This window comes from Camelus ferus, chromosome 11, assembly GCF_009834535.1.
Source record: "Camelus ferus isolate YT-003-E chromosome 11, BCGSAC_Cfer_1.0, whole genome shotgun sequence".
NCBI classification, from domain to species: domain Eukaryota; kingdom Metazoa; phylum Chordata; class Mammalia; order Artiodactyla; family Camelidae; genus Camelus; species Camelus ferus.
Window position 1 is genome coordinate 35259371 of NC_045706.1, and position 27235 is coordinate 35286605.

Consider the following 27235-nt stretch of genomic DNA (forward strand, 5'->3'; position numbering starts at 1 on the left):
AAGGCTAAGTATCTCCAGAATGCCAAGGACTTACTACATAAACTGCAACTTGATTTTAATTTTAGAGGGTTGGAGGAGGGGAAATAAATCTATAAAAGGTTTTAGTCCCCAACTTGAAAATTAGCAATAACAAAGTACATTCCTTGAATAGTTCTCTTAACTACACAATTCATATTATAATTATTAAGAAGAAGCAAGTACAGAAAAGGATATAAAGGAGGAGAGAAGGCTGCAGAAGGTAGAGAAAAAAGGGCAGAGTAAGGAGGAAGGTGGAACAAAGGATGAAAAAGGAGAGAAACAAAGAAAGAAAAAAAAATCACACTATGAGACCTAACTGCCACTAATTATCCTGGGCAAGGCACTCTAAGTTCTCTGGCTCTCAATTTTCCCACCTGCACAATAAGGAGGTTAGACAAATCATTTGTCAAGGACGAGTTATGCCTCTGATCCATCCATTAGGACCATTCTGAGTTCTTGGTCAATCTTTCAGAAAGTCAAAAATATTTCAGATGAATTAGAATTTAAACATTAAAAAAAAATAAAGTAAAATAAAGGAAGATATAGGAAAATATAATAATCTTGGGGTAAGGGAGAAATCTCAGGCAAAATAAAATACTCATAAACCATAATTAAAAGACAGATATGGGTATAGAAAAGATGTCAACTTCTGAACAATAAAAGGCACCATAAGTAAGACTTAAAAGATAAGCAACAAATAGGAAAAAAGTTAGCAACATAAAACAGGCAAAGGATTTATCCATTATCAAGCACTATTAAAGGATATAGAATTACTACACCCACAACATATAATGGGCACCTATGATCAGTAAGAAAAAACAAAAATAATTCAATAGAGAATGGTCAAGGTTATGAAGAGGCAATTCTCAGAAGGAAGGAAATAGCTAACAAACGTATGAATGGATATTCAACCTTACAGGTAACCAAAGAAATGCAAATTAAAGCTAAATCATTCATCAAAGGGTCTAAAATCAGAATGACTAATAATATCCACTGTTGGATGAAATGGGGGAAATGAGCATTTTCATATATTGTTGATACAAATTGCTCTACACTTTCAGAGAACAACTTGGAAGTATATGTCAGAAAATATTCATGCTCCTTATTTATCTTATTAACTCTCAAGTGCAAAAAACCAGATTATAAGAATGTTCACTGTAGCATTACTTGAAAGAGGTAAAGGGGTGGGGGTATAGTTCAGTGGTAGAGTGCATGCTTAGCATGCATGAAGTCCTAGGTTTGATTCCCAGTACCTCTATTTAAATAAATAAATAAATAACATATTAAAAAGAAAGAGGTAAAAACTAAGAAAAACCTCATTAGGAAAGTAATTTCCTATAAAAAGAATTTCGATTGTATTAGCTCCAGCTATTCTGACCAGTAAAATCTGACGATGGGTTAAATAAATTTTTAACTAGCATTAACCTAAAATGTAATTAGATATCCTATGATAAAAACTGAATTTAAAAGAATGAGACAGATATATTGCTAAGAAAGAACAAGTTACAGAAAATACATACAGCATCACCTCTCTAAGCAAACAAAAAAAAAGTAAGTAGCTAAAATATTTTTGAGCAGTTATTCTCTGACAAGTACAATGCTAATGCTTTGCATGAATTAATCTCATCTAATCCTTGTAATAATCCAATGAGGCAAGCACAAGTCATATATCCGCTTTACAGAGAAAGAAATTATGGCACAGAGATATTAAGGAACTTGCCAACGATCAGAGAGTTAGTCAATAGTATAACGAAGTTAAGGTTCAAATACAAGGTTTAACTAATAGGCTATAATAGGCTCCAAAAAAGTTGTTCTCAGTTACCCATCAGTAAAGTACAAATAATCTTCAATTCAGAAACTAAAAATAGTTTTTAAAAAAAATCCTCAACAATCTTAAATGCCCACTAACAGAATAATGGCTAGATGCTGGTAGTTATATAATGGAATTCTGTACATAAGTTTAAAATGTAGGACTAGAAAAATACACATTAAATAAAAAATACAAAGTTGAATTAAATTCAAATTTTAGATAGATAACATAGTTTGATATCATTCCTAAAAGTTTAAAAATCTGCAAAACAATATCCCATTTAGGTATAGAAACATAAACATAAATATAAAAACTGGCATGGGATGACTTAGATGCTCAATTCATGATAGTGGTTACCTCTGAGAAAAAAAGGAAAGGACTGAGATCCTGGGGAGGGACCAAGAGCCCTCAATTTATTTAAAGCAACTAACTGATGTATAATGCGAAAATTTGATAAAACTAAGCTGTGGATATACATATATTCATTATATTAGCCTTTATTATTATCTATTTACTTGAATTACTTCCCAAATAAAATAATTTTTAAAGCTCTGCAGATGACCCAAATATAAAGCCAATTGAGGAAAGAGAAAAAACTCAATTTTGAATGCGAGTCTAGGCATCCTCACTTTTTTTGATCCTTATTAAGCATTCAGACTCCATGACTGACAGATTCTAGTCTTAATTTTTTCCCAGCATCTCCCACTTCTAGTCTTTGGAAATTTATTCACAATATAATGAAATCATACTCTGTATGTATATTTGTCAATATCTGCTGTGTGGATTATAAACTCCTAGAAAACAGGAAAAATCTTATTATTTTTTCTTAATTTCCAACTGCTAGGTGACCATGTGCCCTGCTTTCCTAGCATAATTACGAATAGTGTCTCCTTTCACCCTAAAAAGGGTCCCAGGTTGCATGATAAATTGCAGTCAACCCATCCACTACATATTTAATGACAGACATGACTGCTCATCGTCTCAGCACCTCTACGTATAAAATTCTAAAACAAAAACGAAAACAAAAAAACTCATTACTTTTCTAAAACTTAACCCCTCTCAAAACATTAACATGTACTTCTCAACTGCTTCAAAAGCTAAAGAATTCATATGATTTTCCATTTGTATCACTTTATAAGGAGATAATTCAAAAAGATAATCTTTGTTTTATAAATAATGCCTAGAATTGAAGCTTTATATAATCCTGTCCTCAAAAAAAAAAAAAAATTTCAGGATACAGCAAGATTCTTGTGTATTAATTTACATAAAACTCAAAGAAGAATCTGAACCTAAAAATAGTAAGCTTGAGATGTAGACTTTTCTTGACCTAGAACACATTATTTTCTTAATGTAAAATCAATTGTGGCCTTTAAAAAGGAGTAATTTATGCTTCCATATTTTTTCATTTTCAGAGTTCAGAAACCATTTAAACTATTTCAGAGTTCAAATGCAAGATAATAGGCACATTACCTGCACTTAAATTGTTGACTGGCACTTGTAAAGTAGCTGCAACTTTGTTTAAAATGTTCTGCATTTCTGGTCCAGTTTTGAAGGCTTCTACATGATAAAGAGCCGTAGCATTCTTTTCTACTTGAGTTAAAAACTTCTCACAATAATCAAAGAACCTCATTAGTTTATCATTAATTCTTGGAGGCCCACACTCCATGTCTGAAAGAGAAAAAAATATTGAGTGTGTATATATGTATGTGTGTATATATATCCACTGACATGAATGACAATTTCAAATTATTGAAAATTCTGTTTCAAGTGTGAAAGGGAACACTAAAAACCTATTTATTCATTGGTATGTCTGAAATAAGTACACACTGCTCAAAAGACATAAGGCAAAACTATTCCCCATCTATAATGACTGTTAATTCACGAGAGGATATGCTAAAAAAGACCGAAGAAACAGAGAATATCAAAAATAAAATGTTATAGCAATACTACACTATGAAATAAAGGTAACTGAAATAAATGTTTTCCTAAAGAAAAGAAAAATAACTAGACGTGAAAGTCATAAAAAGTGCAAAATGTATTGTAAATTACTGTTCCCGTCAGGCACAGAAAATTTGAGAAAGCAAACTAAAAATTAGCAAAATTTCTAATTACAGGGTAATTAATAGAAATCTGTTTGACTACTCTAAGTCAAAGTCTAATTAGAGTATTTTATTTCTCAACTTTCCCAACCCTGTGTTAATTTAAAAAAGGCTGTTTTGGATAAAAAACTACTGACAACAGCACAAAATACATTAACGTTTCAAGTCTTCTGTATTTCATTGTGCTAGATGCTTCTGACTCGGTTCATTTTCTAACTAGAGCTCTCATATAACTTTCTATTTAGAATATTATATGTTACATTATTTCCCCAATTCAGCAACAAATATGTACTAGAAAAGCATTCATAATCAAGCTTCAACTATTGAAGTGCCTTTTAAGTTTTCTGGGAGTCATATTTAAAATACACAGATTTCAACCATCATTCCTCCAATAATTTACCATGAAATAGTATACTATTTCTGAATATAAAATGAGAAAATTAAATCTAGTTATACCTTTGTGCTTTGGATGTGTGTGTGTGTACCCATTTCAAGAGATCCTGAAATGAATAATTCTGCCCACTTTAATTGGCAACTGGATTACAATTTTTAAGAAAACATCTTGACCAGGAAAATATGTAATCTTTGTCATCTTTTTCTGTGGCCTCAAAATAGGATTTCCTAAGTGGATCTGGATAATTCATCCTTGTTATTATCTCATTACTGCTGTTTTTAAACAGAAACAAAGGCATTGTTCTGTTTCTGTAAAAATACAAAATCTAATTCAGTGGCTTCCCTCTAAAGCCCAGTTGTACACAACAGGCAAAACAATTGTCTGTAGATAATAATGAAGCAGCTAAGCAAAAGGTTTAATCTCTGAGACTGAAAATGGTGAGGGTGGCTTATCCTGAACTATTTTGATCCATGGCTTTGCACTTTGAGGCAAATGCCAATTCTCACAACGCCATCTAAGGGCAAAAATTCATTCATCCCAGGAGATCCAGCAGCCAGCCAGCCCCTCTTTGGTAACACTATATATATGTATATATACACATTACTATACTGAAATATGTTCTGCTTTCAACATTTAGTTAATTTAACAGATTTGTGGGGAATTTTCACTCATATTAATGGGAAAAGTCCAGCTATAATTAAAAAGCATGATTCAACAAGTGACTAAACATAAGTCAGCCAACCGAGTTACCCACAGAGCAATAACATGACACAGAGTCAATAGAAGAAACCCTTGGAGATGGCTAAACTGCTTAAAAGAGGATGCTACTGGAGAAATGACAAACCAGTCTACTAATTTATTTTTCACTTGGGCCTTTTAAAGCTAAATGGTCTCACTTCAACTCTGACCTTAAAATTGATCAAGAAAGTATTAACACTTGTTCGTCTCTCTGGCACAAAAATGTTGTGTTTTTATCCTTATCCTTAAGTTACAGGACAAATGGAAGCTACGTAGTGTAATGGTTAAGAGGCCAAGTTCTAAATCAGATTTCCTGGGTCCATACCTAGCTATTTTAGGCAAATTATTTAGTGTCTCTATCTCCTCATCTGTTAAAAAAAAAAAAGAGGGAAAATACTATCAACCTCAGAGAGCTGTTCTAAGGATTTAGTGAAATCAATGTTAGGCATGCCTAACACACAGTAGGCACTGAGTGCTTGCTATTATTATTATCTGTGACTATTAAAACATTTTCGGAGGAAAAAGCTTCATTCAGGGGGCAAACAGAAGACTTGGATTCTGGGCCTGCCCCTAGTCCTCAAACTAAGAAAGGACAATCAGCAAGGCATATTCCTGGGCTCAGCTTCTTCACCTGTGAAATAAAAGGGCCCCACTAGATGATCTCTAGATGATCTCTCAAATTTTGCGAAAGTATAAGGAATGGAATAAATCAGTAAAGCTTTGCTCATGACCATAGTCCACAGCTACAAGGAAAGTAACTCTACCAAAACACGGAAAAGGCAGAACAGTAAAGAAAGTTTGAGAAGCTTCCTAAAATAGGTTGTAGGTCTAGAACCAGTATCTGGAAAAGTTGTTCAGTGAAAACCAAAACCAAAACCAAAACCAAAACCAAAACCAAAACCAAAACCAAACCAAACTCAAAAGCCTGAGGAAAAAAGTCCGAGACTGTATAAAGAAAAAAGTGCGCCCAGCTGTGGAACTAGCTGCCAGACAGGGAGGTAAGGGAGGGGTTGGTGCTCAGAGGGGGCAATTCAACTTGGGAATGGGTGATCAGAACCTGACCTGCCTGTTTCCTTCGCTCCTGGATCCCCCAACCTCTACCACAGGGTCCTGCACGTAGAAGGTGCCAAATTCAAAGGTGATGAATGAGTGAATGAACGTCTATGTAAGAGGAGAGAGGAGATACCCAAGCCCTGAACATCCCACGAGATGGGGGCCCGAGGGATGGGAACTGGGAAGAAAGGGAAGTGAGGAAAGGCTGGGATCGGGGAAGTAGGAGGACCTGGGTAGGCACTGGCCAGGAGGCCGGGGCGGTCACCTGCGACGTCGGGTGGCGGCACCCCCGGGTGGTAGTGCTGCCACAGGCCCTGCAGGAAGGCAGCGCCGCTGTCCACGCAGCGGTGCTTGGAGCTGGTGACTAGCTGCAGACGGCCGTAGTTCTCGCGGCTGAAGAGGGCCGGGAAAAGGGAGGCCAGGCGCAGCGCCAGCTGTCTCATGTCCTGCCGCCCCTTCTCCACTAGCTGCCCGTCCATCCAGTCCGCGTACCACAGCGGCCAATTGGCCAACGCGGCGCCCAGGCTGCGACCGCCCGCAGCGCGGGTTCCGTCATCCCCCGGCCTGCGGGCCTGCAGCAGCCCATGCAGCTGCCGCAGCTTGCGGATTTGTTTGGCCGTAGGGTAGCGGGTGCCGTGGCGGATGAGGGCGACCAGCTGCACGGGAGTGCAGGTCTCCTCCAGCAGCTCGGGATCCCGCCGCGGCGCCTCTGGGTTCGGCAGCAGCCCAGGGTTGGCATCCTCGTAGCGAGTCTTCGTGCCGAAGTAGGGGCTGAGCGCCGACACCACAGGGTCCTCCGGCTCCAGGAGGGAGCAGCGAGAGAGCGACGAGACCAGCGCCACAGCCAGAGCCGCGACGGGTGCTGCGGTAACCCTGAGGAGGCGGCCGGGGCCGCGGAGCATGGTGCGCTGCGGCCCGCGGAGGGCGACGTGCCGACTGGGTCGCCGACTTCCGGCTCCGGTGGGCAGGGGGCGGGCTCGGAGGCGCTTCCGGCCGGTGCCCCCAGCACTCGGGTCGTGAGGAGGCGGTAGCGCGCGGCCGAGCGCAGTGGATGTGGCGAGAAGCTGCGAGGAGCCCAGTGGACCTGTGGGGTCAGGTGAAGCTGGCAGAAATCCCTGAGGAGTTTCAGAGACTTGTGGTTTAGGTGGAGCCGGTGTCGCCTCGCCCCGAGCGTGGGCGAGTTTCCTTGTTGCGGGAGCCTCAGGAACTGACACAACGACTCCCGCGCTCTTTTAATCTCCTAGGTTGTGAATGGACTAAGCCTTAGCCTCCAAAGTTGCCGAACCAGGACACCTTTGAACAGCTGACTCTGTATCATCATCCTTACCCCTATCCCACTCTGTTTTTCAAAATGTAGTTTGAATCAGTCGCATCAAATTCACCTGAGACGATGGTTGAAAATGCAGATCTTGAGCCCTGCCGCAGCATACCTTCTGAAGCCCACGGTTTGGGGCACTTTAGAGTTTGGAAATAAACCTTATACCACAGGGCGGAGAAGAATCAGGAAGAGGCTCAGTTCTCCGGGAAATTTAGTTTCTGAACCTTTGATAGTATCTTGACCCGGACTAGCAAAGCTGACATAAGCGAGACAGCGCCCCAAAGTACTGTGCTCGTTGACATCAAAGGCTTAGAGTAGAGACATAGCAATCGTGATAACCTGAGCACATTGAGTCATGGCCCAACACATTTTCTCCATTATTAAGTGTGAGCTAATCTGCTACTTGAAGCAAACATACTCTGTATTTACCACCACACCGAGTTCAAGCTCTCCTCCCTCTTAATTACATACTCAAATCAGCAGCAAAGTTTTTCATAACATAAGTTATTGCTCAGAATTTTGGATCCCTGAAATCATAAATCTGACAATACCTTGGTTTCTCCACTTGAACTCCAATTTATGGGCCAGTTGGGAAAAGAATAAGTATTAAAGAAGTCATATGGTGATCCAAATTGAAGGACGTTTGGACCATGTTTTTTAAGTGTAGCTTTTCCTTCAAAGACATTATCGAATTGCTTGTGGTAAATCTATCTCCATCTTTATTCTTTTTCTCCGTAAAAGTGCCCCTCTGGTCCAGAGAAGTGTACATCTGTTTACCAGTGAAGAAAATGATACAAGGCCAAGAAGAGATTCCAACTTGAATGCTGCAAGTTTTAAGATGTTCTGTGGCAGGTAACCATCTTTAGGATATGTTCTTTTTTGATATGCCATTTTGTGGAATGTCAATGCCTGAATATTCATTGATGGTCAGTGATTCACTGAATAATCAGTCATATTTTCACAGAATTTTGCTCAAATTAATAGTTAATGAACACCTACCCTTTATGGACTTGCTCACCATATATTTTATATGCTGAGGTACTTGGTAGTATTGCTGAGTTCATTCAGCAAGCATTTATGTCAGATGTGTATCACTATTTTATTTTATATATGTGGTTAATAATGATCACCTCTCATGCCCAATCTGAGTCCTCAGGAGCTACCAAGTCTTCCTAAAGGCATCACTCCTTCCTAGTGAAACAGTCTTTAGAGGCCCTCTCTAACTACATACAAAATCTAGCAAACATTCTTATGCACTAAATTTGCCCCTAGCCTGATTTCATTTTCATTTCTCTAATTATTCATCTGTTAATTTATGCTGTTTAAATACTTAATATAAAGCAACTCCAGTCACTCTGGTGTCAAGCCAAGGTGATAAATGATAAAATTAAGCAATGCATTAGTGGTTTGGGCTAGGGAAAAGCCAGATATAAAGAAGACAAAGTTCATAAGCGTTAAATCCAGACTGTAACTCAGCCACGCATTAACTGAGTGGCTTTGAAAAGTTACCCAAGTTCCCTGAACCTTTTGTTTTCTTATCTGAAAGTTAGGAATTTAGAATACCTACATCACAGGACTGTTATGAGAATCGAAGATGATATAACCCCATATAATTATAGGCTGCTCTAAGTGATAATTTGTGTCATTAATAATGTTCAATGTCATTATTATTCCTGTACTGAGATACTTAGTTTTCTAACAACCATACATTATAAACTTTTATATTAAGTGAGTGACTTTCACAGACAAGGCATGCATCAAAGATTATTTTATAACTTTACTAATAATAAAAATCCACTCATCTCACTTAAAATAGGTCTCTCATTCTTAAAGCAGTGAGCACTTTTTTGAAAAGTTTTCATGCCAGGCCACTTCTTAATTCTCTGACCAGCCTATAAATTGGCTGCCCCTTGAAATGGCTGCCTGCCTTATCCAATCAGTTAGTACACAGAGGTTTGCATGACACAAAACATGGCTGCTCCTTTGCAAAGACCGTGGGGTGGATTGTCTTCCCTCATAAGAGGTTGTAGGCATGATAGCAATGTATTTGACAAATCTGCCACAACACAGAATAGATTAATGGTTCTACTTCCTTTGAGAGAGGTAAGAGGATGGAACCAAGAGAATTTGATTTGGACCAGAAGGAGAGGATACCTAATCTTCTGAGGAAAGATTATAAGGATGGGTGCACATATGGATAAATTTGGTCTAGCAGCAGAGAATTCATGGATTTCAAGCCTAGTGCCCTCATTTTCTTAAGTGACACAGAGTCAAGATTGTCTGAAGAGCTGGAGGAATGAGAATTAAGTCTTGTGAATGTGGAAATAGCTTAGATTTGGGATTGAGAGAGATAGGAACTTAATGGAAAATGATTTGCAATTGAGAGGAATGGAAATCAAGTGAAAGGCTGGATGGCTCTGAGGATCATGCTGAGAATGGAAGACTTGAATTGCTAGTGGTTGTGCAATTTTATACAGAAGTGAACATTATCTGTTCTGTTTTTCAGAGCAAAAGAGGAAAAGGTTGAACTCTATTGTTCTACATTATTCTAACTTGTCTTAAGTTTTCTAATTAGTCCACTACACTATGGGTTCGTTGGTTGGTTGGTTGGTTGCTCTGTAATTGAAGTACAGTTCATTTAAAATGTTGTGTTAGTTTCTGGTGTACAGCATGGATGGACTTGGAGAGCATTATGCTAAGTGAAATAAGACAGACAGAAAGACAAATACTATAAGATATCACTTACATGTGGAATCTAAAGAAATACAACAAACTAGTGAATATAACAGAAAAGAAACAGACTCATAGATATAGAAAAGGAACTAGTGGTTACGAGTGGGGAGAGGGAAGGGAGAGGGAAGGGAGAGGGACAAGATGGAGGTGGAGGATTAAGAGGTACAAACTATCAGGTTTAAGATAAGCTACAAGGATGTATTGTACTACATGGAGAATATGGCCAATATTTTATAATAACTATGAATGGAATAGGACCTTTAAAATTGTGAATTACTATATTGTATACCTGTAACATATACATCAACTATACTTTAATTTAAAAATATCATATTATAAAATAAATATATCAATAAAAAAGAAAAAAAAGAATAGGATAGGTTATTTTTGCCAGATTATTCATAGGACTTTTATAATATTCAAGTCATTCCACTCTTAAAATTGCATGTTGACTTACACAATATTTTAAGTTATAGCTATCTACTATATTTTAAACTAAAGAAGATGGCTTTCTGGTGAAGTAATGATAAAGGAAAAAGCTAGATTCTGTGAGGAAAAGGGTAGGTTCTCTAAATATGGATGAAAATAGTAAAAAACATGGTTTCTACATTTGGACTTTTCTGTTTTTTTAAATTCCAGCTTCATCACTTAATATCTGAGATATTAACTGACAAATGTCCAGTTTTTCATAGCTATCTATTATCTCACAACTATATTAAGCAGCTCACTTTGTGCCTAAGGCCAAAAAAGTTTTAACTCTAGTATCTCTCTGCCCTGCTATTTCATCTTTCCTTTGCCAGTTATTGATTTAGTGCTTATTTGTTTTTTACTGCAGTAGAAGAAGCCAGCAGAGGAGGGGTCCATGTGTGTGGACAGAGTTGGAGTGAGCCGTGCTTCAACAGCAGTCCCTTCAACCTTTCTTCAATGTGGAGGCTGTGCAGATCACAAGCTACTCAGACTGAAAGATACCTTTGCTCGAAAGGAGCTAACCATTACATTATTCCCCAGCATTTCAAAGCAAAACTGAATTGTTTAAGCTGTGTTTCCATTGATGGGTAGAACTTCACGAACCACACAACAACAATGCAGGTGACCTGCTATTTTACGTTCTCTATTATACCATGCTAAGAGAGTTATTCTGCAGTGATAGAACTTCTCTTCCAGTGTCCTGACACATCCTAGGATTTTAACATTAGGAATGCTTCTCACCCATCAAATCTGGTTTGAAATCCCCAGAACTATTTGAGAAACCAGATACAAAATTATGGTAAGTTTAAATTACCAATATTCTTTGTATGCTTTGCTACTCCCAGTTAATAGGGGGAAATTGTAGCTATTCATTTTCTAGTCCTGTTTTGCAATGATTTTCAACAAGCAGCATTGTTGCTCAGAAACATCATTTCCTGCACAAGTCCCCTCCATCCAAAATATATTGTTATCCTATTACAAAGATAAATAGTAGATTCCAATTCCTGGTAAAAATCTCACTTCTCCCCCGTATTTTTCAAGAACAAGCATAGACAATAGCAATTGTGTTTTAACATCTTATTTTTTTTTCTGGAATGTTAGTATTCCAAAATTGAAAAATATTTTTGAGCTATTGGATCTTTAAGACAATTGGTTAGCTGACTTTAAAGCCAACAGTGTTTCCTTATCATTCATTCCAAAGAATGGATAACTTTCAGAACAACTGTTCTTTCTTTATTAGTTCATCAGTTAGACAGTTTTTTACTTAGTCCGTTAATGTCTATTTCATATTGTCTCATTAGTCTGTGCATGGACCAATCTTCTTTCAGTTTTCTATTTTATTGTAGCATAAACCTATCTCATTACTTTGCTTATATTTATATCAGTAAATGTTAAAACCCAATAATACCTAAGCTAGAAAAGCAATGTAGGCGCTTGTACACTCATACACTTGATTGCAGCCACTTTAATAACAGGGCAGATCACACTCCAGTTGAAGCAACCATTATAGTTCCACAGACAACACCCCTCATTACCCTACTTTACCTTTCATGTCTTATATCCTATACCACCTTGTCTGATTCTGTCCTCTAAGAGAAAGCTGTTGCTATTAAATCATTCATTGGCTAATACCTTAGATGCAGGGGCCATTGGGAGAAATTTTTTTGATTCCCAAATAATTCATTCCATGTCTTGCATTAAGTACACTGTAAGCAACTATTTGTTGAAAGGGTGGATAAATGGATGAATGAATGAAAATAGAACATACAGGCAGTGTGGGAAACTAAAATAATATTCCTTTGCATTTATACAGTGTAATTATCTTTTATCTTCCCAGCTATCCCATGACATATGAAGAACAATATTTATATCATGCTGTGAGTGTGGAGATCAAGACAAAAAGAGGTTCATGTCTTATGTACAGTCATCCTGCAAGTATTTGGTATAACCAGTTCTAGAATGTGATCAATGGAAACAGAGCTATCTTTGCATTTCTTTTTCTAATGCCTACCCTATTCCTGACAAATGAACAGTGATACAAAAAGTGTCACTTGTAGCTGAGGCTAAAATATGAATTTTATGGAAAATAATATACCAGTTACTATTAGCTAACCAGCCAACATTTATTCCCCCTTTTTCCTTGGAATCAATGTGTAGGTATTCACCTCTCAGGAAGATCACTCTATCCCCACCTCAGGGAAAAAAATCCTGATTAGTTTAGACCAATCCTGGTAACTCTATTTTTCTTACCAGTTTTGGTTTAAGAAAGAGCTTTTGACTCCATTCTAGTCACTAAGATATGAAGGTCAGTCTACTGGGGTGTTTCTGGGAAAGGTTTTTGGTTCTAAGAGACAAATGATGGGGTGATGAACAGTCAACACTTTATAGGCTCAATGGATTGGAGATCCTGTTGAGTCAGAGGAATATTGAGGTTGGCACAGTAAAATATTCTAGAAGGAAAGGAGATGGTATTCAGTGAATGAAACGCTTAAAATCTGAAGGTGGTGATTAAATGGAACAGTTTAGAATATGAGATTAAGAAAGTTTAGCTAAGGCAAATTACAGAATACAAATTTTTTAGAAGTAAGGAGGTAAAACAAGAACAAAAAAATAAAACTGAGGGACCAAGAAATCCTAGTCCAAAACTTTTGCTTCTGACTGCAAATTTCTGCCACTACTAGACTTAAGACCCACTGGATTCTCACTTTCCACTAGTCTATGCACCCCTCCCCAACCTCACCCCTAAAGATCCCCACCTCACTGGGCAACTATTCCATGAATTTTATTAAAATTATTTTTTACACAGGCACTTTGTTTTTAACAGATGCTATTGGAAAGAAGAAGGAGATTAACAAGACCAAGATGCCAATAATTTTAAATATAATCTAAAAAACTTCATTTTTAAAATGAGAGAGATACAGACAAGAAAGAGGCAACTTCCCTGGATGTTAGCATGTCCAAGTGTGATGACTAGATCTGCTGCAGCCATCTTGTAACCAAAGAGGAGCCAGCTTGCAAACAAAGTGAGATGACACAGAAGAAAATGGAAAGAACTGGAGTCCTCAATGATGCTAATGAGCTGATAAGTTAAACCTGGAGTATACCTACCATGGGCTTCCTGTCATCTAAGGTAACAGCCTTTATTGTTTAAAACAATGTTTCATTGTTTTCTGTAGAGAGCCTCCTAATTGGGGTAAGTACCTGTTAATCCCAGTTAACCACTTAGGATGTCCTTTCATTCTTTTCTTTATTTTGGTGAGGTCATCTATGAGAATAACAGAAAACTGCAGACAGTTATTTTTGTGATCCCAACCCCTTAGATATGACCTTGGGTCTCTCATTCTGAATGATCATGGTTAATGAAGTAGGAGGTAGGTGGGAAGGATGAGACATCTGGTGATGGAGGTGATCCTGGTCAGGTAAGATGACCTCCTAAGCAGGAGATAGATGCAAATGTAAACAGAGAGAAGGCAGTTATTCTGAGTAGACTGTTAGAAAGCCAGTCTCAGTGACATATGGGCTACATCTTTGGGGAGAGTTGTGGAACCCACGTTATGGTAATGGCATTACTTTGATACATGTTGTTCTCTCAAGAGGAGAAATCAATATTCATGGAATATCAGAGGGTTTTTGTCATGCTTGTTTTCTTCAGAAACAGACCAGGTTTGACATATCTCATGACATGGTGAGGTGATCTAAAAGTGAGACTTGATTTTAATTTTCCCTGTAAACATCTAAGAGGCCATGCTCTCTTTCAGTCTGACACAAGTCCCATAAGCTAAAAGGTGGCTTTAACATTCATTCTAGGGTTGTTATCCCCCATGACCTCTTGCCCTTTTCTAAACATCTTCATATTCTGCTGTGAATTATATGAGAGCTATTTGTATGGATTCAAGTAGTAACTCTAACAAATAGACTGCTCTTGCCTGATCATTCAATCGTGTTTAATTATTCTTAAATTGTAAGTATTTAAAAATCAATTCCTGAATTTATTATATTTAATTGAGTTTGAAGCCATAAGTAGGAAGGAAATAATAAGGATTAGAATAGAAATTAATGAAATAGAGACTAGAAAAACAATAAAATTGATGAAACCAAAAATTGGTTCTTGGGAAAGATCAACAAATTGACAAATCTTTACCTAGAAAAAGAAAAAAAGAAATCTCAAATTACTAAAATCAGAAATTTAGGAGAAGATATTACTACTGACTTTACAGGAGTGAAAAACAGTATAAGAGAATACTATGAACAGCTGTATGCCAACAATTTAGATAACCTGGATGAAATGGACATATTCATAGAAACACATAAAGTACCATAACTGACTTAAGAAGAAATAGAAAAATCTGAATAAACCTATAACAAATAAGGAGATTGGATCAGCAGTCAAAAATCTCCCAACAAAGAAAAGCCCAGGACAAGATGACTTCACTGGTGAAGTCTACAAACATTTGAGAATTAACATGAATACTTCTCAAACTCTTCCAACAAATAGAAGAGGAGAGAGAATACTTCTTAACTCATTCTCTGAGGTCAGCCTTATCCTGATACCAAAGGCACACAGACACTACAAGAAAACTACAGATCAGATCAGTATTCCTTGTGAATGTAAGTATGAAACTCCTCCATAAAACCCTAGCAAATAGAATTCAGCAGCATGTTAAAAGGATTATACACCATGACCAAGGGGGATTTATTCCAGAAATGCAAGAGTGGCTCAACATACCAAATCAATGTAACACACCACATTAATAGAATGAGGGAGGGGAACCACATGATCATCTCTGCTAATGCTGAGAAAGCATTTGACAAAATCCAACATCCGTTCATAGTAAAAACACTCAGTAAACTAGGAATAGAAGGGAACTTCTCAACATGATAAAGCCTATATAAAAAAAAAAAAAAAAACTCACAGAGACATCGTACTCATGGAAAAAGACTAAAAGCTTTCCCCATAAAATCAGGAACAAGACAAGGATGCCTGCTTTTGCCACTTCTATTCATCATAGAATTTGGTAGTGCTGGCCAGAGTAATTAGGCAAGAAAAAGAAATGAAATGTATCCTAACTGGAAAGGAAGAAGTAAAAGTGTCTCTATTCACAGATTATATAAAGAATACACACACACACCCACACCCACACCCACACCCACACACACACACACCCCTCTGATAGCTAATTAATGAATTCACCAAAGGTGCAGGATACAAAATCAACACACAAAACAGCTGAATCTATGTACACTAGCAATAAAAAATCAGAAAAAAAGAAATTAAGGAAATAATTCCATTTATCATAGCATCCAACAGAATGAAATACTTAGGAATAAATTTGACCAGTGAGGCACAAGACTTGTACACTGAAAACTATAAAACAGTTCTCAGAGAAATTAAAGAAAAACTAAATAAATGGAAAGGCATCCTTGCTCATGGGGAATACTTTATATTATTAAGATGAAAATATTACCCCAAAACAATATGCCGATTCAGTGCATCACTATCAAAATCCCAATAGCACATTTTGCAGAAATGGAAGAATTCATCCTAAAATTCATATGGAATTTCAAGGGACCCAGGATAGCCAAAACAATCTGAAAAAGAAGAACAAAGTTGCAGAGCTCACACTTCCTCATATCAAAACTCACTACAAAGGTACAATAATTAAAACAATGTAGTACTGGTATAAGAGTAGACATAAGGACCAATGGAATAGAATTAAGAGCCCAGAAATAACCCTCAGATCTAGTATGGTCAGTTGATTCTTGACAAGGTTACCAAGACCATTTAGTGAGGAAAGGGCAGTCTTTCAACAAATGGTGCTGGGATAGCCACATTCAAAAGCATGGACCCTTACTTTACACTATATACAAATATTAACTCAAAATGAATAAAAGACCTAAATTTAAAAGGTATGAAACTCATAGAAATTATATGCTATAAAACTATCAGAAGAAAACATAGGGGAAAATGTTCATGAACTTGGATTTGACAATGGTTTCTTAAATATGACACCAAAAGCACAAGCCACAAAAGAAACAATAGATAAACTGGACTTCATAGTAATTAAAAACTGTTGTACATCCAAGGACACTATCAAGAGAATGGAAAACAACCCATGGAATGAGAGAAAACATTTGCAAATCGTATGTCTGATAAGGGACTAAAATCCAAAATATTTAAGAATCCTACAACTCAACAATAAAAAGACAATCTATTTTTAAAATGGGCAAAGGACTTGAATAGACATTCCTCCAACAAATAACGTACAAGTGGTCAATAAACACATGATTTGCACGAGATGCAAATCAAAATCTCGATGAAATATCATGTCACATCTACTAGGATGGTTACTTTTTTTAATGAAAATAACTAGTATTGGTCAAAATGTGGAGAAAGTGAAACCCTAGTATGTTGCTGGTGGGAATATAAAATGGCACACTGCTGTGGAAACCAATTGGACAATTCCTCAAAAAGTTAAATGTAGAATTACCCTATCATCCAGCAATTCACTCCTAGGTATATACCCAAAAGAACTGAAAACAAAGACTTGAACTGATACTTAAACACCAATGTTTATTGTATACCAATAGCAGCATCATTTACAATACCCAGTAAGTGGAAACAACCCATGTGTCCATCAACAGATAAATGGATAAACAAAATGCAGTATTATACATACAAAGAATATTATTCAGACATAAAAAAGAATGAAGTATTTATACATGCTACAACATGGTTGAACCTTGAAAACAGTGAAATAAGCCAGAAACAAAAGGACAAATGTAATGTATCACATAAATATTTAACACAGGCAAATTTATAGAGATAGAAAGTAGATTAGAGGTTATAAGAGGCTAGGAGGAGAGGGTAATGAGAGTTATTGCTTGGTGAGTACAGAGTTTCTGTTTTAGGTGACAAACAGGTTTTATAAATAGAGGTGATGGTTGTGCAACATTGTGAATATAATTAATGTCACTACATTGCATACTTAAAAATGGTTAAAATGGCAAATTTTATGCTATATTTATTTTATCACAATTAAAAGAAATAAATAGCTTGTGTTGCAAATTAATGAGTACATTGCTTGGGACTGTGAAATAATTCGCCCAGGGGATCAATGTTATGAATAGCTATTTGCTTCCCAATTTAACCCGTTAATGCAGAATACATATTTGCTATAAAGCTATAGTAAACAATTCTGTCAAAACACTGATATTTGACCAAAAGAGAAAAGCAATATGTTGAATCAGAAACAGCATCATTTTTATCAACTGGTGTCATTTTCATTAGTGGAAAATGAGAAAATAGAAAGTTTTCTATAGATTCCAGAGAAATCTAAGGGCAGTTCCTAGAAGGTTAAATGGCCTGATTCTTTTTAATGACTGTGGCAGGCTAAATAATGGCCCCTATGTTCACATCCAAATCCCTGGAACCTGTGACCTCATATGGCAAAAAGGACTTTGCAGAGTGATTAAGTTAAGGATCCTGAGATGGGAAGATTGTCCTGGAATATCTGGTGTAATCACAAGTGTCCTTACAAGGGAAGGCAAGAGTGTCATAGTGAAAAAAAGGTGATGACTAAAGCAGAGGGAGATACGGTATTGTGACGATAAAAGCAGAGGTCACTGTGGTGCAGGGGCCACAAACCAAGGAATGTGGGCAGCTTCTAGAAGCTGAAATAGGCAAGGAATTGGATTCTTCCTATAGGGCCTCCAGAAAGAAAGCAGCCCAGCCAACCCATTTTAAACTTCTGATCTCTAGACCTACAAGATAATAAATTTGTGTTGTTTTAAGCCATTGAGTTTGTCATAATTTGTTGCAGGAGCAAAACAAAACTAATACAATGACTAATTTTACTTCCAGACTTATTGTTTCCTTTCCTTAAAACAGTTTAATCACAAGCACTATTTTTATACTACTTTGTTAAGATTGTAGGTTTGGGAAAGGTTGTTTATCTTGATGAAGATAATAATGTAGACAATACTACCATTTACAATGCATTTGCCAAATACAAAGCATTATGCTAAAAGCTTTACATACTTTATTTAAAAAATCTACAATCTTTTTAGGTAGGTGCCATTGTCTCCTTTTACAAGTGAGAAAACAGGCTCTATGGAGTTAAATAATTTGTTTAAGGTCATGTAGTGGTGGTGTAAATATGCACGTGCTGAAAAAAAGCAGGCAAGTCAGGAGTTGAGTTATTTTTATATTTCCTGTGATAGATTAAGGGTAGTTGTTATTAGTAACAGAATGAAAATCGGAGAGAAGAGAAAAAAGGTAGAAAGAAATGTTTGATTGGGCTGGGTTCCCCATATTCAGGTTAGCTTATTCAAGATAGCTTGACCATAGTTCAAATGAGGAGTTTAGGAAAGTCATAGGCAACCAGCCATTTCTGTGTTGAGTGTTTGTTTGAATGTCAAACTTTCAGATACGTTAGTTGTTCTTAAAACAATCAATTTTCTTAAAACTTCTGGAAAAAAATGTTCTCCTCTGTATTAAAACTTTTTCATAATGAACATTGTTACATTACATATTAGGCACAAGTATTACCTAGTGCAGTTTTTTATAATTGTTATTGTTCATGTAACTGGAATATCTAATGTATATTTTAAATATACATTTTGCAAACACTAGGAAATCTAGAGGACAGTCTTTGAAGGAAGAAACAGTGGTGCTTAATTCTGGGCTACTTTTATTTATCCTCTCTGTTTTACATGTGACTACAATAAAACAATTTTTAAGACATCCAAATTTTTAAAGGAGAATATATATAAACATTTGATAATTTGGGGTGTAGATGAGGGATGGCTGGTGTTTTTTTTTTTAAAGGTATTTCTCAACTCAATATTTGGGCCAAAGATTGTGTTGGAGTTTCTGCCCTCAGACCAAATCCCGGCGATAAGATATCTCTTTTTCACATAAGCAATAATGAGCCTGTAGGATTAAACAACATAGTAAATGTCCGTCACAGGATAGAGGATGTGAGAAAAGTGTAAAGCGATAAGGTGGTAGTCACCTCAGAGTGGTCGTTTCAGATATGGTGGTCCAGCAGAGTAGAAACTTGTCAGAAAGGAAAGGTGCCAGGGATTAGATAAATATGTGCCCACATTGTCCAATGTCAAGAGCTAAAAACTGTATTGAAGTTTTATCCTGAAGTTAGAAATAACATCCTTATGAGACACTGAACATTAAATAGATATATGTTAAACTGATTCTGATGTTGACACGTTTTTTTCATTTATTTGACAGTTACTGAGTGGCTACATGGTAGTTTTTAGGCCTCAGGATTCACCCAACGCAAAATTGCGAAGCAGGAAGTTTCATTTCAGTCATTTTACCTCTTTCTACTATGCTCACTTTAGGGCGTTCCTTCCCTTTCCTCCCTCAGACTTTGGAGCTTAGAAACTAATAACATTAATGCTACAGTGACAGGACTAACATGGCTGTTTAGGATAAAAGATAGTTGTGTTCAGAAGAAGAGAAAGAGTCTGTATTTCAGAAAGACACAGCACCAAAGTGTTAAGTTCTATTACCTATGGATAGGTAGAATTATGGTATCCTTTATATTCTTTTTGCTTTTCTATTGTACTGATATGCCTTGTCTTCATAACGTAGGGGGGTACATATAAAGAAAGTAACAACAAAAAGAATGAATTAAAATTATTTTCTACCATTTCAGTTTTTTTCTTTTTAATTCATTTTTAGTCTGTCAAACCTGCTTTGTTTATTTGGCAATGTTTATATATATATAAAATTGAAGTGTAGTCCGTTTACAATGTGTCAATTTCTGGTGTACAGCATAATGCTTCAGTCATACATGAACTTACAAATATTCATTTTCATATTCTTTTTCACAAGTTACTACAAGATATTGAATATAGTTCCTTGTGCTATGCAGTATAAACTTGTTGTTTATCTAGTTTATATATAATAGTATCTGCAAATCTCAAACTCCCAATGTATCCCTTCCCACCCCTTTCCCCGCAGTAACCATAAATTTGTTTTCTGTGTCTGTGAGTCTGTTTCTATTTTCTTTTTTTTTTTTAGATTTCACATATATGTGATACCATATGGTAATTTTCTTTCTCTTTCTGGTTTACTTCATTAGAATGACAATCTCCAGGTCCATGGCATTATTTTTTTATTTTTTATGGCTGAGTAGTATTCCATTGTATAAATATACCACATCTTCTTTATCCAGTTATCTATTGATGGACATTCAGGTTGCTTCCATATCTTGGCTATTGTAAATAATACTGCTATGAACATTGGGGTGCATGTATTTTCTTGAATTAAGGTTCTCTCTGGATATATGCCCAGGAGTGGGATTGCTGGGTCATATGGTAAGTCTATTTTCAGTCTTTTGAGGAATCTCCATACTGTTTTCCATAATGGCTGCACCAAACTACATTCCCACCAGCAGTGTAGGAGGGTTTCCTTTTCTCCACACCCTCTCCAGCATTTGTTGTTTGTGGACTTTTGAATGATGGCCATTCTGACTGGTGTGAGATGATACCTCATTGTAGTTTTGATTTGCATTTCTCTGATAATTAGTGATTGAGCATTTTTTCATGTGCCTATTGGCCATTTGTATGTCTTCAATGGAGAATTGCTTGTTTAGATCTTCTGCTCAGTTTTGGATTGTGTTGTTTGTTTTTTTCTTATGAAGTTGTATAAGCTGTTTATATATTCTGGAAATTAAGCCCTTGTCAGTCTCATCTTTTGCAAATGTTTTTTCCATTCTGTAGGTTGTCATTTTGTTTTGCTTATGATTTCCTTTGCTGTGCAAAAGCTTATAAGTTTAATTAGGTCCCGTTTGTTCATTTTTGCTTCTATTTCTATTACCTGGGTAGACTGCCTAGGAGAACATTGCTGAGATTTATGTCAGATAATGTTTTGCCTATGTTTTCTTCTAAGAGGTTTATAATGTTTTGTCTTATGTTGAAGTCTTTAAGCCATTTTGAGTTTATTTTTGTGTATGGTGTGAGGGAGTATTCTAACTTCATTGATTTACATGCAGCTATCCAGTTTTCCCAAAACCATTTGCTGAAGAGACTTTCTTTACTATTGTATGTTTTTGCTTCCTTTGTCAAGATTAATTGACCAGAAGTTTGTGGGTTTATTTTTGGGATCTCTATTCTATTCCACTGATCCATATGCCTGTTTTTGTACCAATACCATGCTGTTTTGATTACTATAGCTCTGCAGTATTGTCTGAAGTCTAGGGGTTTATTCCTCCAGCTTCATTCTTTTTCTTCAGTATTGCTTTGGCAATTCTGGGTCTTTTGTGATTCCATATAAATTTTAGGATTATTTATTCTAGTTCTGTGAAAAATGTCCTGGGTAACTTGACAGGGATTGCACTAAATCTGTATATTGCTTTGGGTAGTATGGCCATTTTAGGCAACGTTTTTTAAAGTTGTTTAAAAACTTTTGCAAATTGGACAAAACTTAATGTTTCCAAGTTACTGGACATTTAGAGTGCTCTCAACTTTACAAAATTCTCAGTGAAGTAGAAAAAATACAACTGGTTAATATTTTTAACCAGATATTTTGATTGAATCATTACATTGCTTTGGAATCTTAAAGGATATAATATACCATGAAGGAAAATCAGAAGGGACTTATCATAGAGTAGATTAAGAACATCTGTTTTATCTTGGGAACTTCAGAGAAGACCTCTTTGAAGAAGTATCATTTGTCCTAGCCCAATCAGTCTAAATACAAGGGACTAACTATTGTCTAACAAGGTCATATTTATTAACTCATTGCAATGAGGGAGATCACACACAGAACTGTGAGGCATCTGACCAAACAAGGAAAAGATAAATTTATTATAGGATTTTGGGTAAGAGTGGAGATTGGGGAAAATTTAAATGAAGTAGTGTTTGGATAGACTCAAAGCAAATCAGAGGTCAACATCAAGTCTGGGAAGGATCCTAGTTCCTTTAAAACTACAAAGTTCACATAGATGTGGAGTGTTGTGTCCAGAAGCCCTTTGTCTGGAGCCCTGTACCCCGTTGGAAATGGAACCTGCTTCTCTGTATCAAAGTATCTTAGAATCTCCAGACAAGAGTGGAATGTTTTATTCTAATGATAACTAGTTTTAAACAACAAACTTTCTGATAGTCTATGGTTTTAAAGAACAAAGTTTCTTAACAAGTAAAAAGACAGTAACCACTGAAAGAAGGTTGTTGTTATGACACTTTTTGGCATGTCCTTGGAAGAAATAGTTCCCTATAAACTTTGCAGCTGGCTTTATCCACTTTTATTATTACAATCTGATGAGTAATAGAGCAGGTTTTTGCTTTCTATGTCCCAGCTAATGCTTAGTCTAAAGGAGATAACTAGCCAAGAGAGTGGAAAAGAACTTTCCAGGCAGAAAAGAACAAGTGTAAAGGTTGTGAACTGGAAAAGATCTTGACATGTTCAAGAACCTAAAATCCAATAGAAACTGTAACACAAATGATTCAAAATGAGACAAGAGAGAGAGGCAAGGATCAGATCTTGCAGAAAACCATTAGCTTATTAAGGATTTTTGCATTGTATCAAAAAGCAAAGAGAAGACACTAACGGGTTCTAATCATAGGAATTCTTGAATCTTGATGTTCTAAAGTGGAGGATTCATCAATGGGACAATAGTGGAAGCTGGAATGTTGCAATAAAAGATGGTGGTTTTTATTAGGGTGACAGCAGTAAAGAATAGAAGTGGAGAGATTTAAGATTTTGAGGTAGTACTAAAAAGTCTTAGTGAGTGTTTGTATACAGTGAGGAAGAGGGAAGAGTTAGGAATAATTTCTCCATTCTGGCTTGAACATCCGAGTGAGAGTGTGGTGGTGTTGAGTAACAGTGTGGTGGTGTTGACCAAGATGTGGAAGACTGGAGGGGAGGCAGGACTGATGGGAAAGAACAAGAGTGCAGCTTTGTATATCTTAAATTTGTGTGACATTCAAGTCAGGATGGCATGAAAGCACTTGGATTTATGGGTCTGGGGTTCATGTAAGGTTTGAGTTATTGATAAATATAGAACCATAAATTTATATTTGAGGCCATGAAAAAAGAAAGTAACATAATTTTAAAAATTGAAAAGAGAATTTGGGACAAAGCCCAGAGCTACCAAAACTTGAGGTAGACAGAAGAGTCAGCAAGGAAGATCAGTTACCTTGAAAATGGCCAAATCCATTTATCAAAAGCTTGGTTTGATTCTTGGTGCTTCAGTTATACCTGTTATCAATTTCTTAGATTAATAAGGAGATGAAACATGTCCTGATCCAACTTCTATTTTTATCCACTGCTCTGCATTATCTGTATTCATCTACTGAGGCATTTCCTTTCCTGAAATGCTTGTGACTGACACCAGCAAACATGTATTTATTTGTGAAGAGCTTGAAAAATGCAAGTATACATGTGACATGTTATCACAGCAATAAAGAGATGTTTTAAATTTTATTTTAATCCTGTTTGAACTATATCATTCACCTGTGACTCTTCAGACATAATATGCACTTTATGCTTCTGAGCCTGTGCTCAAGCTGTTCCTTTTGGTTAGATGCCCTGTCTTTCCTCTTCTCTGCCTAAGTCCAACTTAACTTTTAAAACCCAGCTGCAGTGGCATGCTCTTCTAGGAGCCTTTTGCTATTCTAATAGGCAGAACTAATGACTCCTCCTCTATATCCCCACAGTTTTCAGTTTATTCTGTTAGTAGAGATCTTGTCATATTTCACTTTGATAAAGTATAGAGAGATATGGATATATCTGTCTCTGCCATTAGACTGTGAGGTTTATGAAGGAAGAAACCATGTGTTTTTTTTTTCATATCTCTGAGACTGAAAGAAAGCTCATTGAATTTAGTTGTACATAGTAGGAAGTGACATAGCAAAAGGTAGTATGGTTATACCTGTTTCATGTTCAGATAAATGCAATGACATATATAAACAAAATACTCTGCTGACATCTTAATTTTATATCCTATTTTGGCTTGTACAGAGTATAAGTTACATGCATACCAGACACTTCTCCAGACCTGTGAACATGCTGTTTTCTGTCTGGCATATACCTCTATTTTTTCCCTCCCATAATTCCATCCCACCTCTTATCTTTTAGTTTCAACCAAACTTTATGGAAGAAACTTTCAGCTACCTCCTCCTTCCACCTCCAGATAGCTTGCTCATTTGCAAGGTCTAATGTCACCCTGCATCCACATTGTATAACACACATCATCTTTTAGTTACTCAGTGAATTTTACTTTCTCTCCAAGACTGAAAACTCCCAGAAGGCATGGACAAATGTCTGTACTTTTTTTTTCCATGGGAAGGAGAGCTGATTTAAAAAAATTTTTTTAAATCGTTGAAAGAAACAGAATTAAAAAAAAACCCTCATATACTTTCACCCAGCCCCAGTAACCATGAACCTATGGCCAATCTTTCCCCTACGTATTCCCCATACCTTCTTATTATTTTGAAGGAAGGGCCAGGCATCATGTGATCTTATTTGTAAATATTTCAGTATGTGTTCCTAAAATGACTCCTTTTTATAACAAAACCACAATGCCATTATCACACCTAAAAATGTGTGATTCGTGTCATCAAATATCCAGGCAAAATTCAAATTTCTAATTCTCTTATCATTTTTTAAATGTGTTTTCTTGAATCAGGATACAAACAAGGTCCACATCTTGACATTAATTGTCACTCTTTTAAGTCTCTTTTTATCTACAGATTCACCCTCTATTGTTTGTTTCATCTTTTTATAAATGTAAACACTAGGTTTTTTTTTTTTTTACAGATACTACATATTACAGATATATACCCCCTGTTCTTAGTCCAGTCCTGATAATAATATTTATTTTGATAAATACTCTATTTGATGAATAAAGGAATGAATGAATGAACAGTTAAAAATGAGTTGCATAAATGAGAAATCCCTGAGGAGAGGTATCAAAAGAAGTAAGACTTAATAGCAACCTTGTTTTCTCAGATCACATATTTCTTCAGTCTTCTCTGTATGTTAAAATGTATTTGATATACAAAATGCATGACTTTGACATAAATATTATTCTCTGAAAATCTCTAAAAATTTAATTAACCCTGGAGTTGTTATAATTAGTTTATTTTGATTACTTCTGCTGGATAAAAATAGCCATCCAAGCAGCAAAATGAAGGCAGCCTGCAAAGGGCTTCTATTGTGTAATAAAACTTACTTTTCCCCCTCAAGAAATTGTCATTAGTAGACCATGCAACCTCCATTTCACTATCGTTAGATGTAGCAACTGCTCATACAGGACCTGATGAGATCACTATACAACCTTTAATTGAATCAAATTCATTGATAAGGAAATTTATCTTCTTACCAGGTACTGACACTATAAATAGGGGAAATGAAGCTCAGCAAAGACTCAATGTAGAGAATAATATCATTGGAAAAAACTACTGGGAGAAAGAATTCTTTGTCAATAACAGAGAAAAACAAAGGTTAAACTCAATCCAGATTTAGTCCATATTAACTAATGAGCACAGAAAGAAAGTTATTTTTTCTGCAATAATATTGACAGTATTTTTTAAAGTTTGATATTGTTATAAAAGATTATAAAGTTGTGGGTTCGTCACCAGTTGTGGGTTCTGGCCAGCAGAAGTCCCACCGAGACGGAAAGAATTTACTCAAGACTGTGGAAAAGTCAAGAGAGCGAGAGGGAGTCGGGAGCCAACTCCATGAGCCTCTCAAATCTCTCATATTTATCGAGTACAGTCAAAAGAGGAATGCAGGAACTTAGGGAAGGACAGGGTGGGATCACAATGAGTACAAAGGCTTTGTTTATTGTTAGTGTTTGGCTCAAGGTCAGAAGACCCTTTTGGTGAATCATGTTCACGTTGAGCCTTTCAGCTTATCAGGGCGGAACGTATGAGAATCAGCTGCTTGACAACTTGGACTCTGGCAGCTGTGCCTGTCTTAGGTTGCCCCCCTCAGGGGATCTTACCCGTCATTGGCTAACCAGCCTTCTCTCCTCTGAGTCTGCAGCTTTTTATAAGTTGTTTACATTCCAGCCCAAGGCTGTTTTGGGGATAGAAGACTAACAGCAGGCACAACCAGCGTTTATAGCCGGGGGCCTGGGTCATTGCTAAAACCACAAGGCAGTTACTAAGCACATCTTCAAGGAGATAAGCAGCTGGGATTGTTACAATTTGTTAACCCAATCATGGGCTCCCACGTAAAGTGAAGAGTAAAAGTCTTCCTCTCTCTAATCTCCCCTATTCAGATTTCCAGAGGTAAAACCATTGTTTCTTATACATCCAGGCATTTGCTATTAGAATGCAAAAAATATATGTGTATATGTATATATTCCATGTGTATATATGTATACACACACAAAGAGAGGATCTAACTAAACTAATTTTTCTTAGCTTACTTTCTCATCCAAAAATGTATCTTAGGTATTTTTCCATGGGAGCACATATATAGCTTCATTCTTTTTTTTAATATATATTTTCTATTGAACTATGGTCAGCTTACAATGTTGTGTCAATTTCTGGTGTACAGCATAATGCTTCAGTTATATGTGAACATACATATTATTTGTTTTCATACTGTTTTTCGCAGTAGTAACTACAAG

The 27235-nt window shown here is 36.4% G+C and overlaps 1 protein-coding gene and 1 long non-coding RNA gene across 6 annotated transcripts in view; one reads left to right on the forward strand and one right to left on the reverse strand.

The window, feature by feature from the left end:
* Positions 1-8030, reverse strand: part of MINPP1 (multiple inositol-polyphosphate phosphatase 1) — a 40013-nt gene extending 31983 nt beyond the window's left edge. The window contains exons 1-2 of one of the 3 annotated variants that reach the window (XM_032491388.1): positions 6342-7892; positions 3299-3496 (exon numbers count right to left, since the gene is read on the reverse strand). In XM_032491388.1, coding sequence (XP_032347279.1) covers positions 3299-3496; positions 6342-7014 — 871 coding nt within the window. In that variant the 5' untranslated portion in view covers positions 7015-7892. Of the gene's footprint in view, positions 1-3298; positions 3497-6341 lie in introns of all 3 variants that reach the window. The other 2 variants (XM_032491389.1, XM_032491390.1) reach the window with 2 other exon arrangements.
* The window catches only part of LOC116667144, a 36455-nt gene continuing 16329 nt past the window's right edge, over positions 7110-27235 (forward strand). The window contains exons 1-5 of one of the 3 annotated variants that reach the window (XR_004323922.1): positions 7110-7208; positions 8172-8282; positions 10999-11430; positions 12469-12536; positions 13456-13761. This is a non-coding gene — a long non-coding RNA (uncharacterized LOC116667144). Of the gene's footprint in view, positions 7209-8171; positions 8283-10998; positions 11431-12468; positions 12537-13455; positions 14538-27235 lie in introns of those variants that run through there. The other 2 variants (XR_004323920.1, XR_004323921.1) reach the window with 2 other exon arrangements.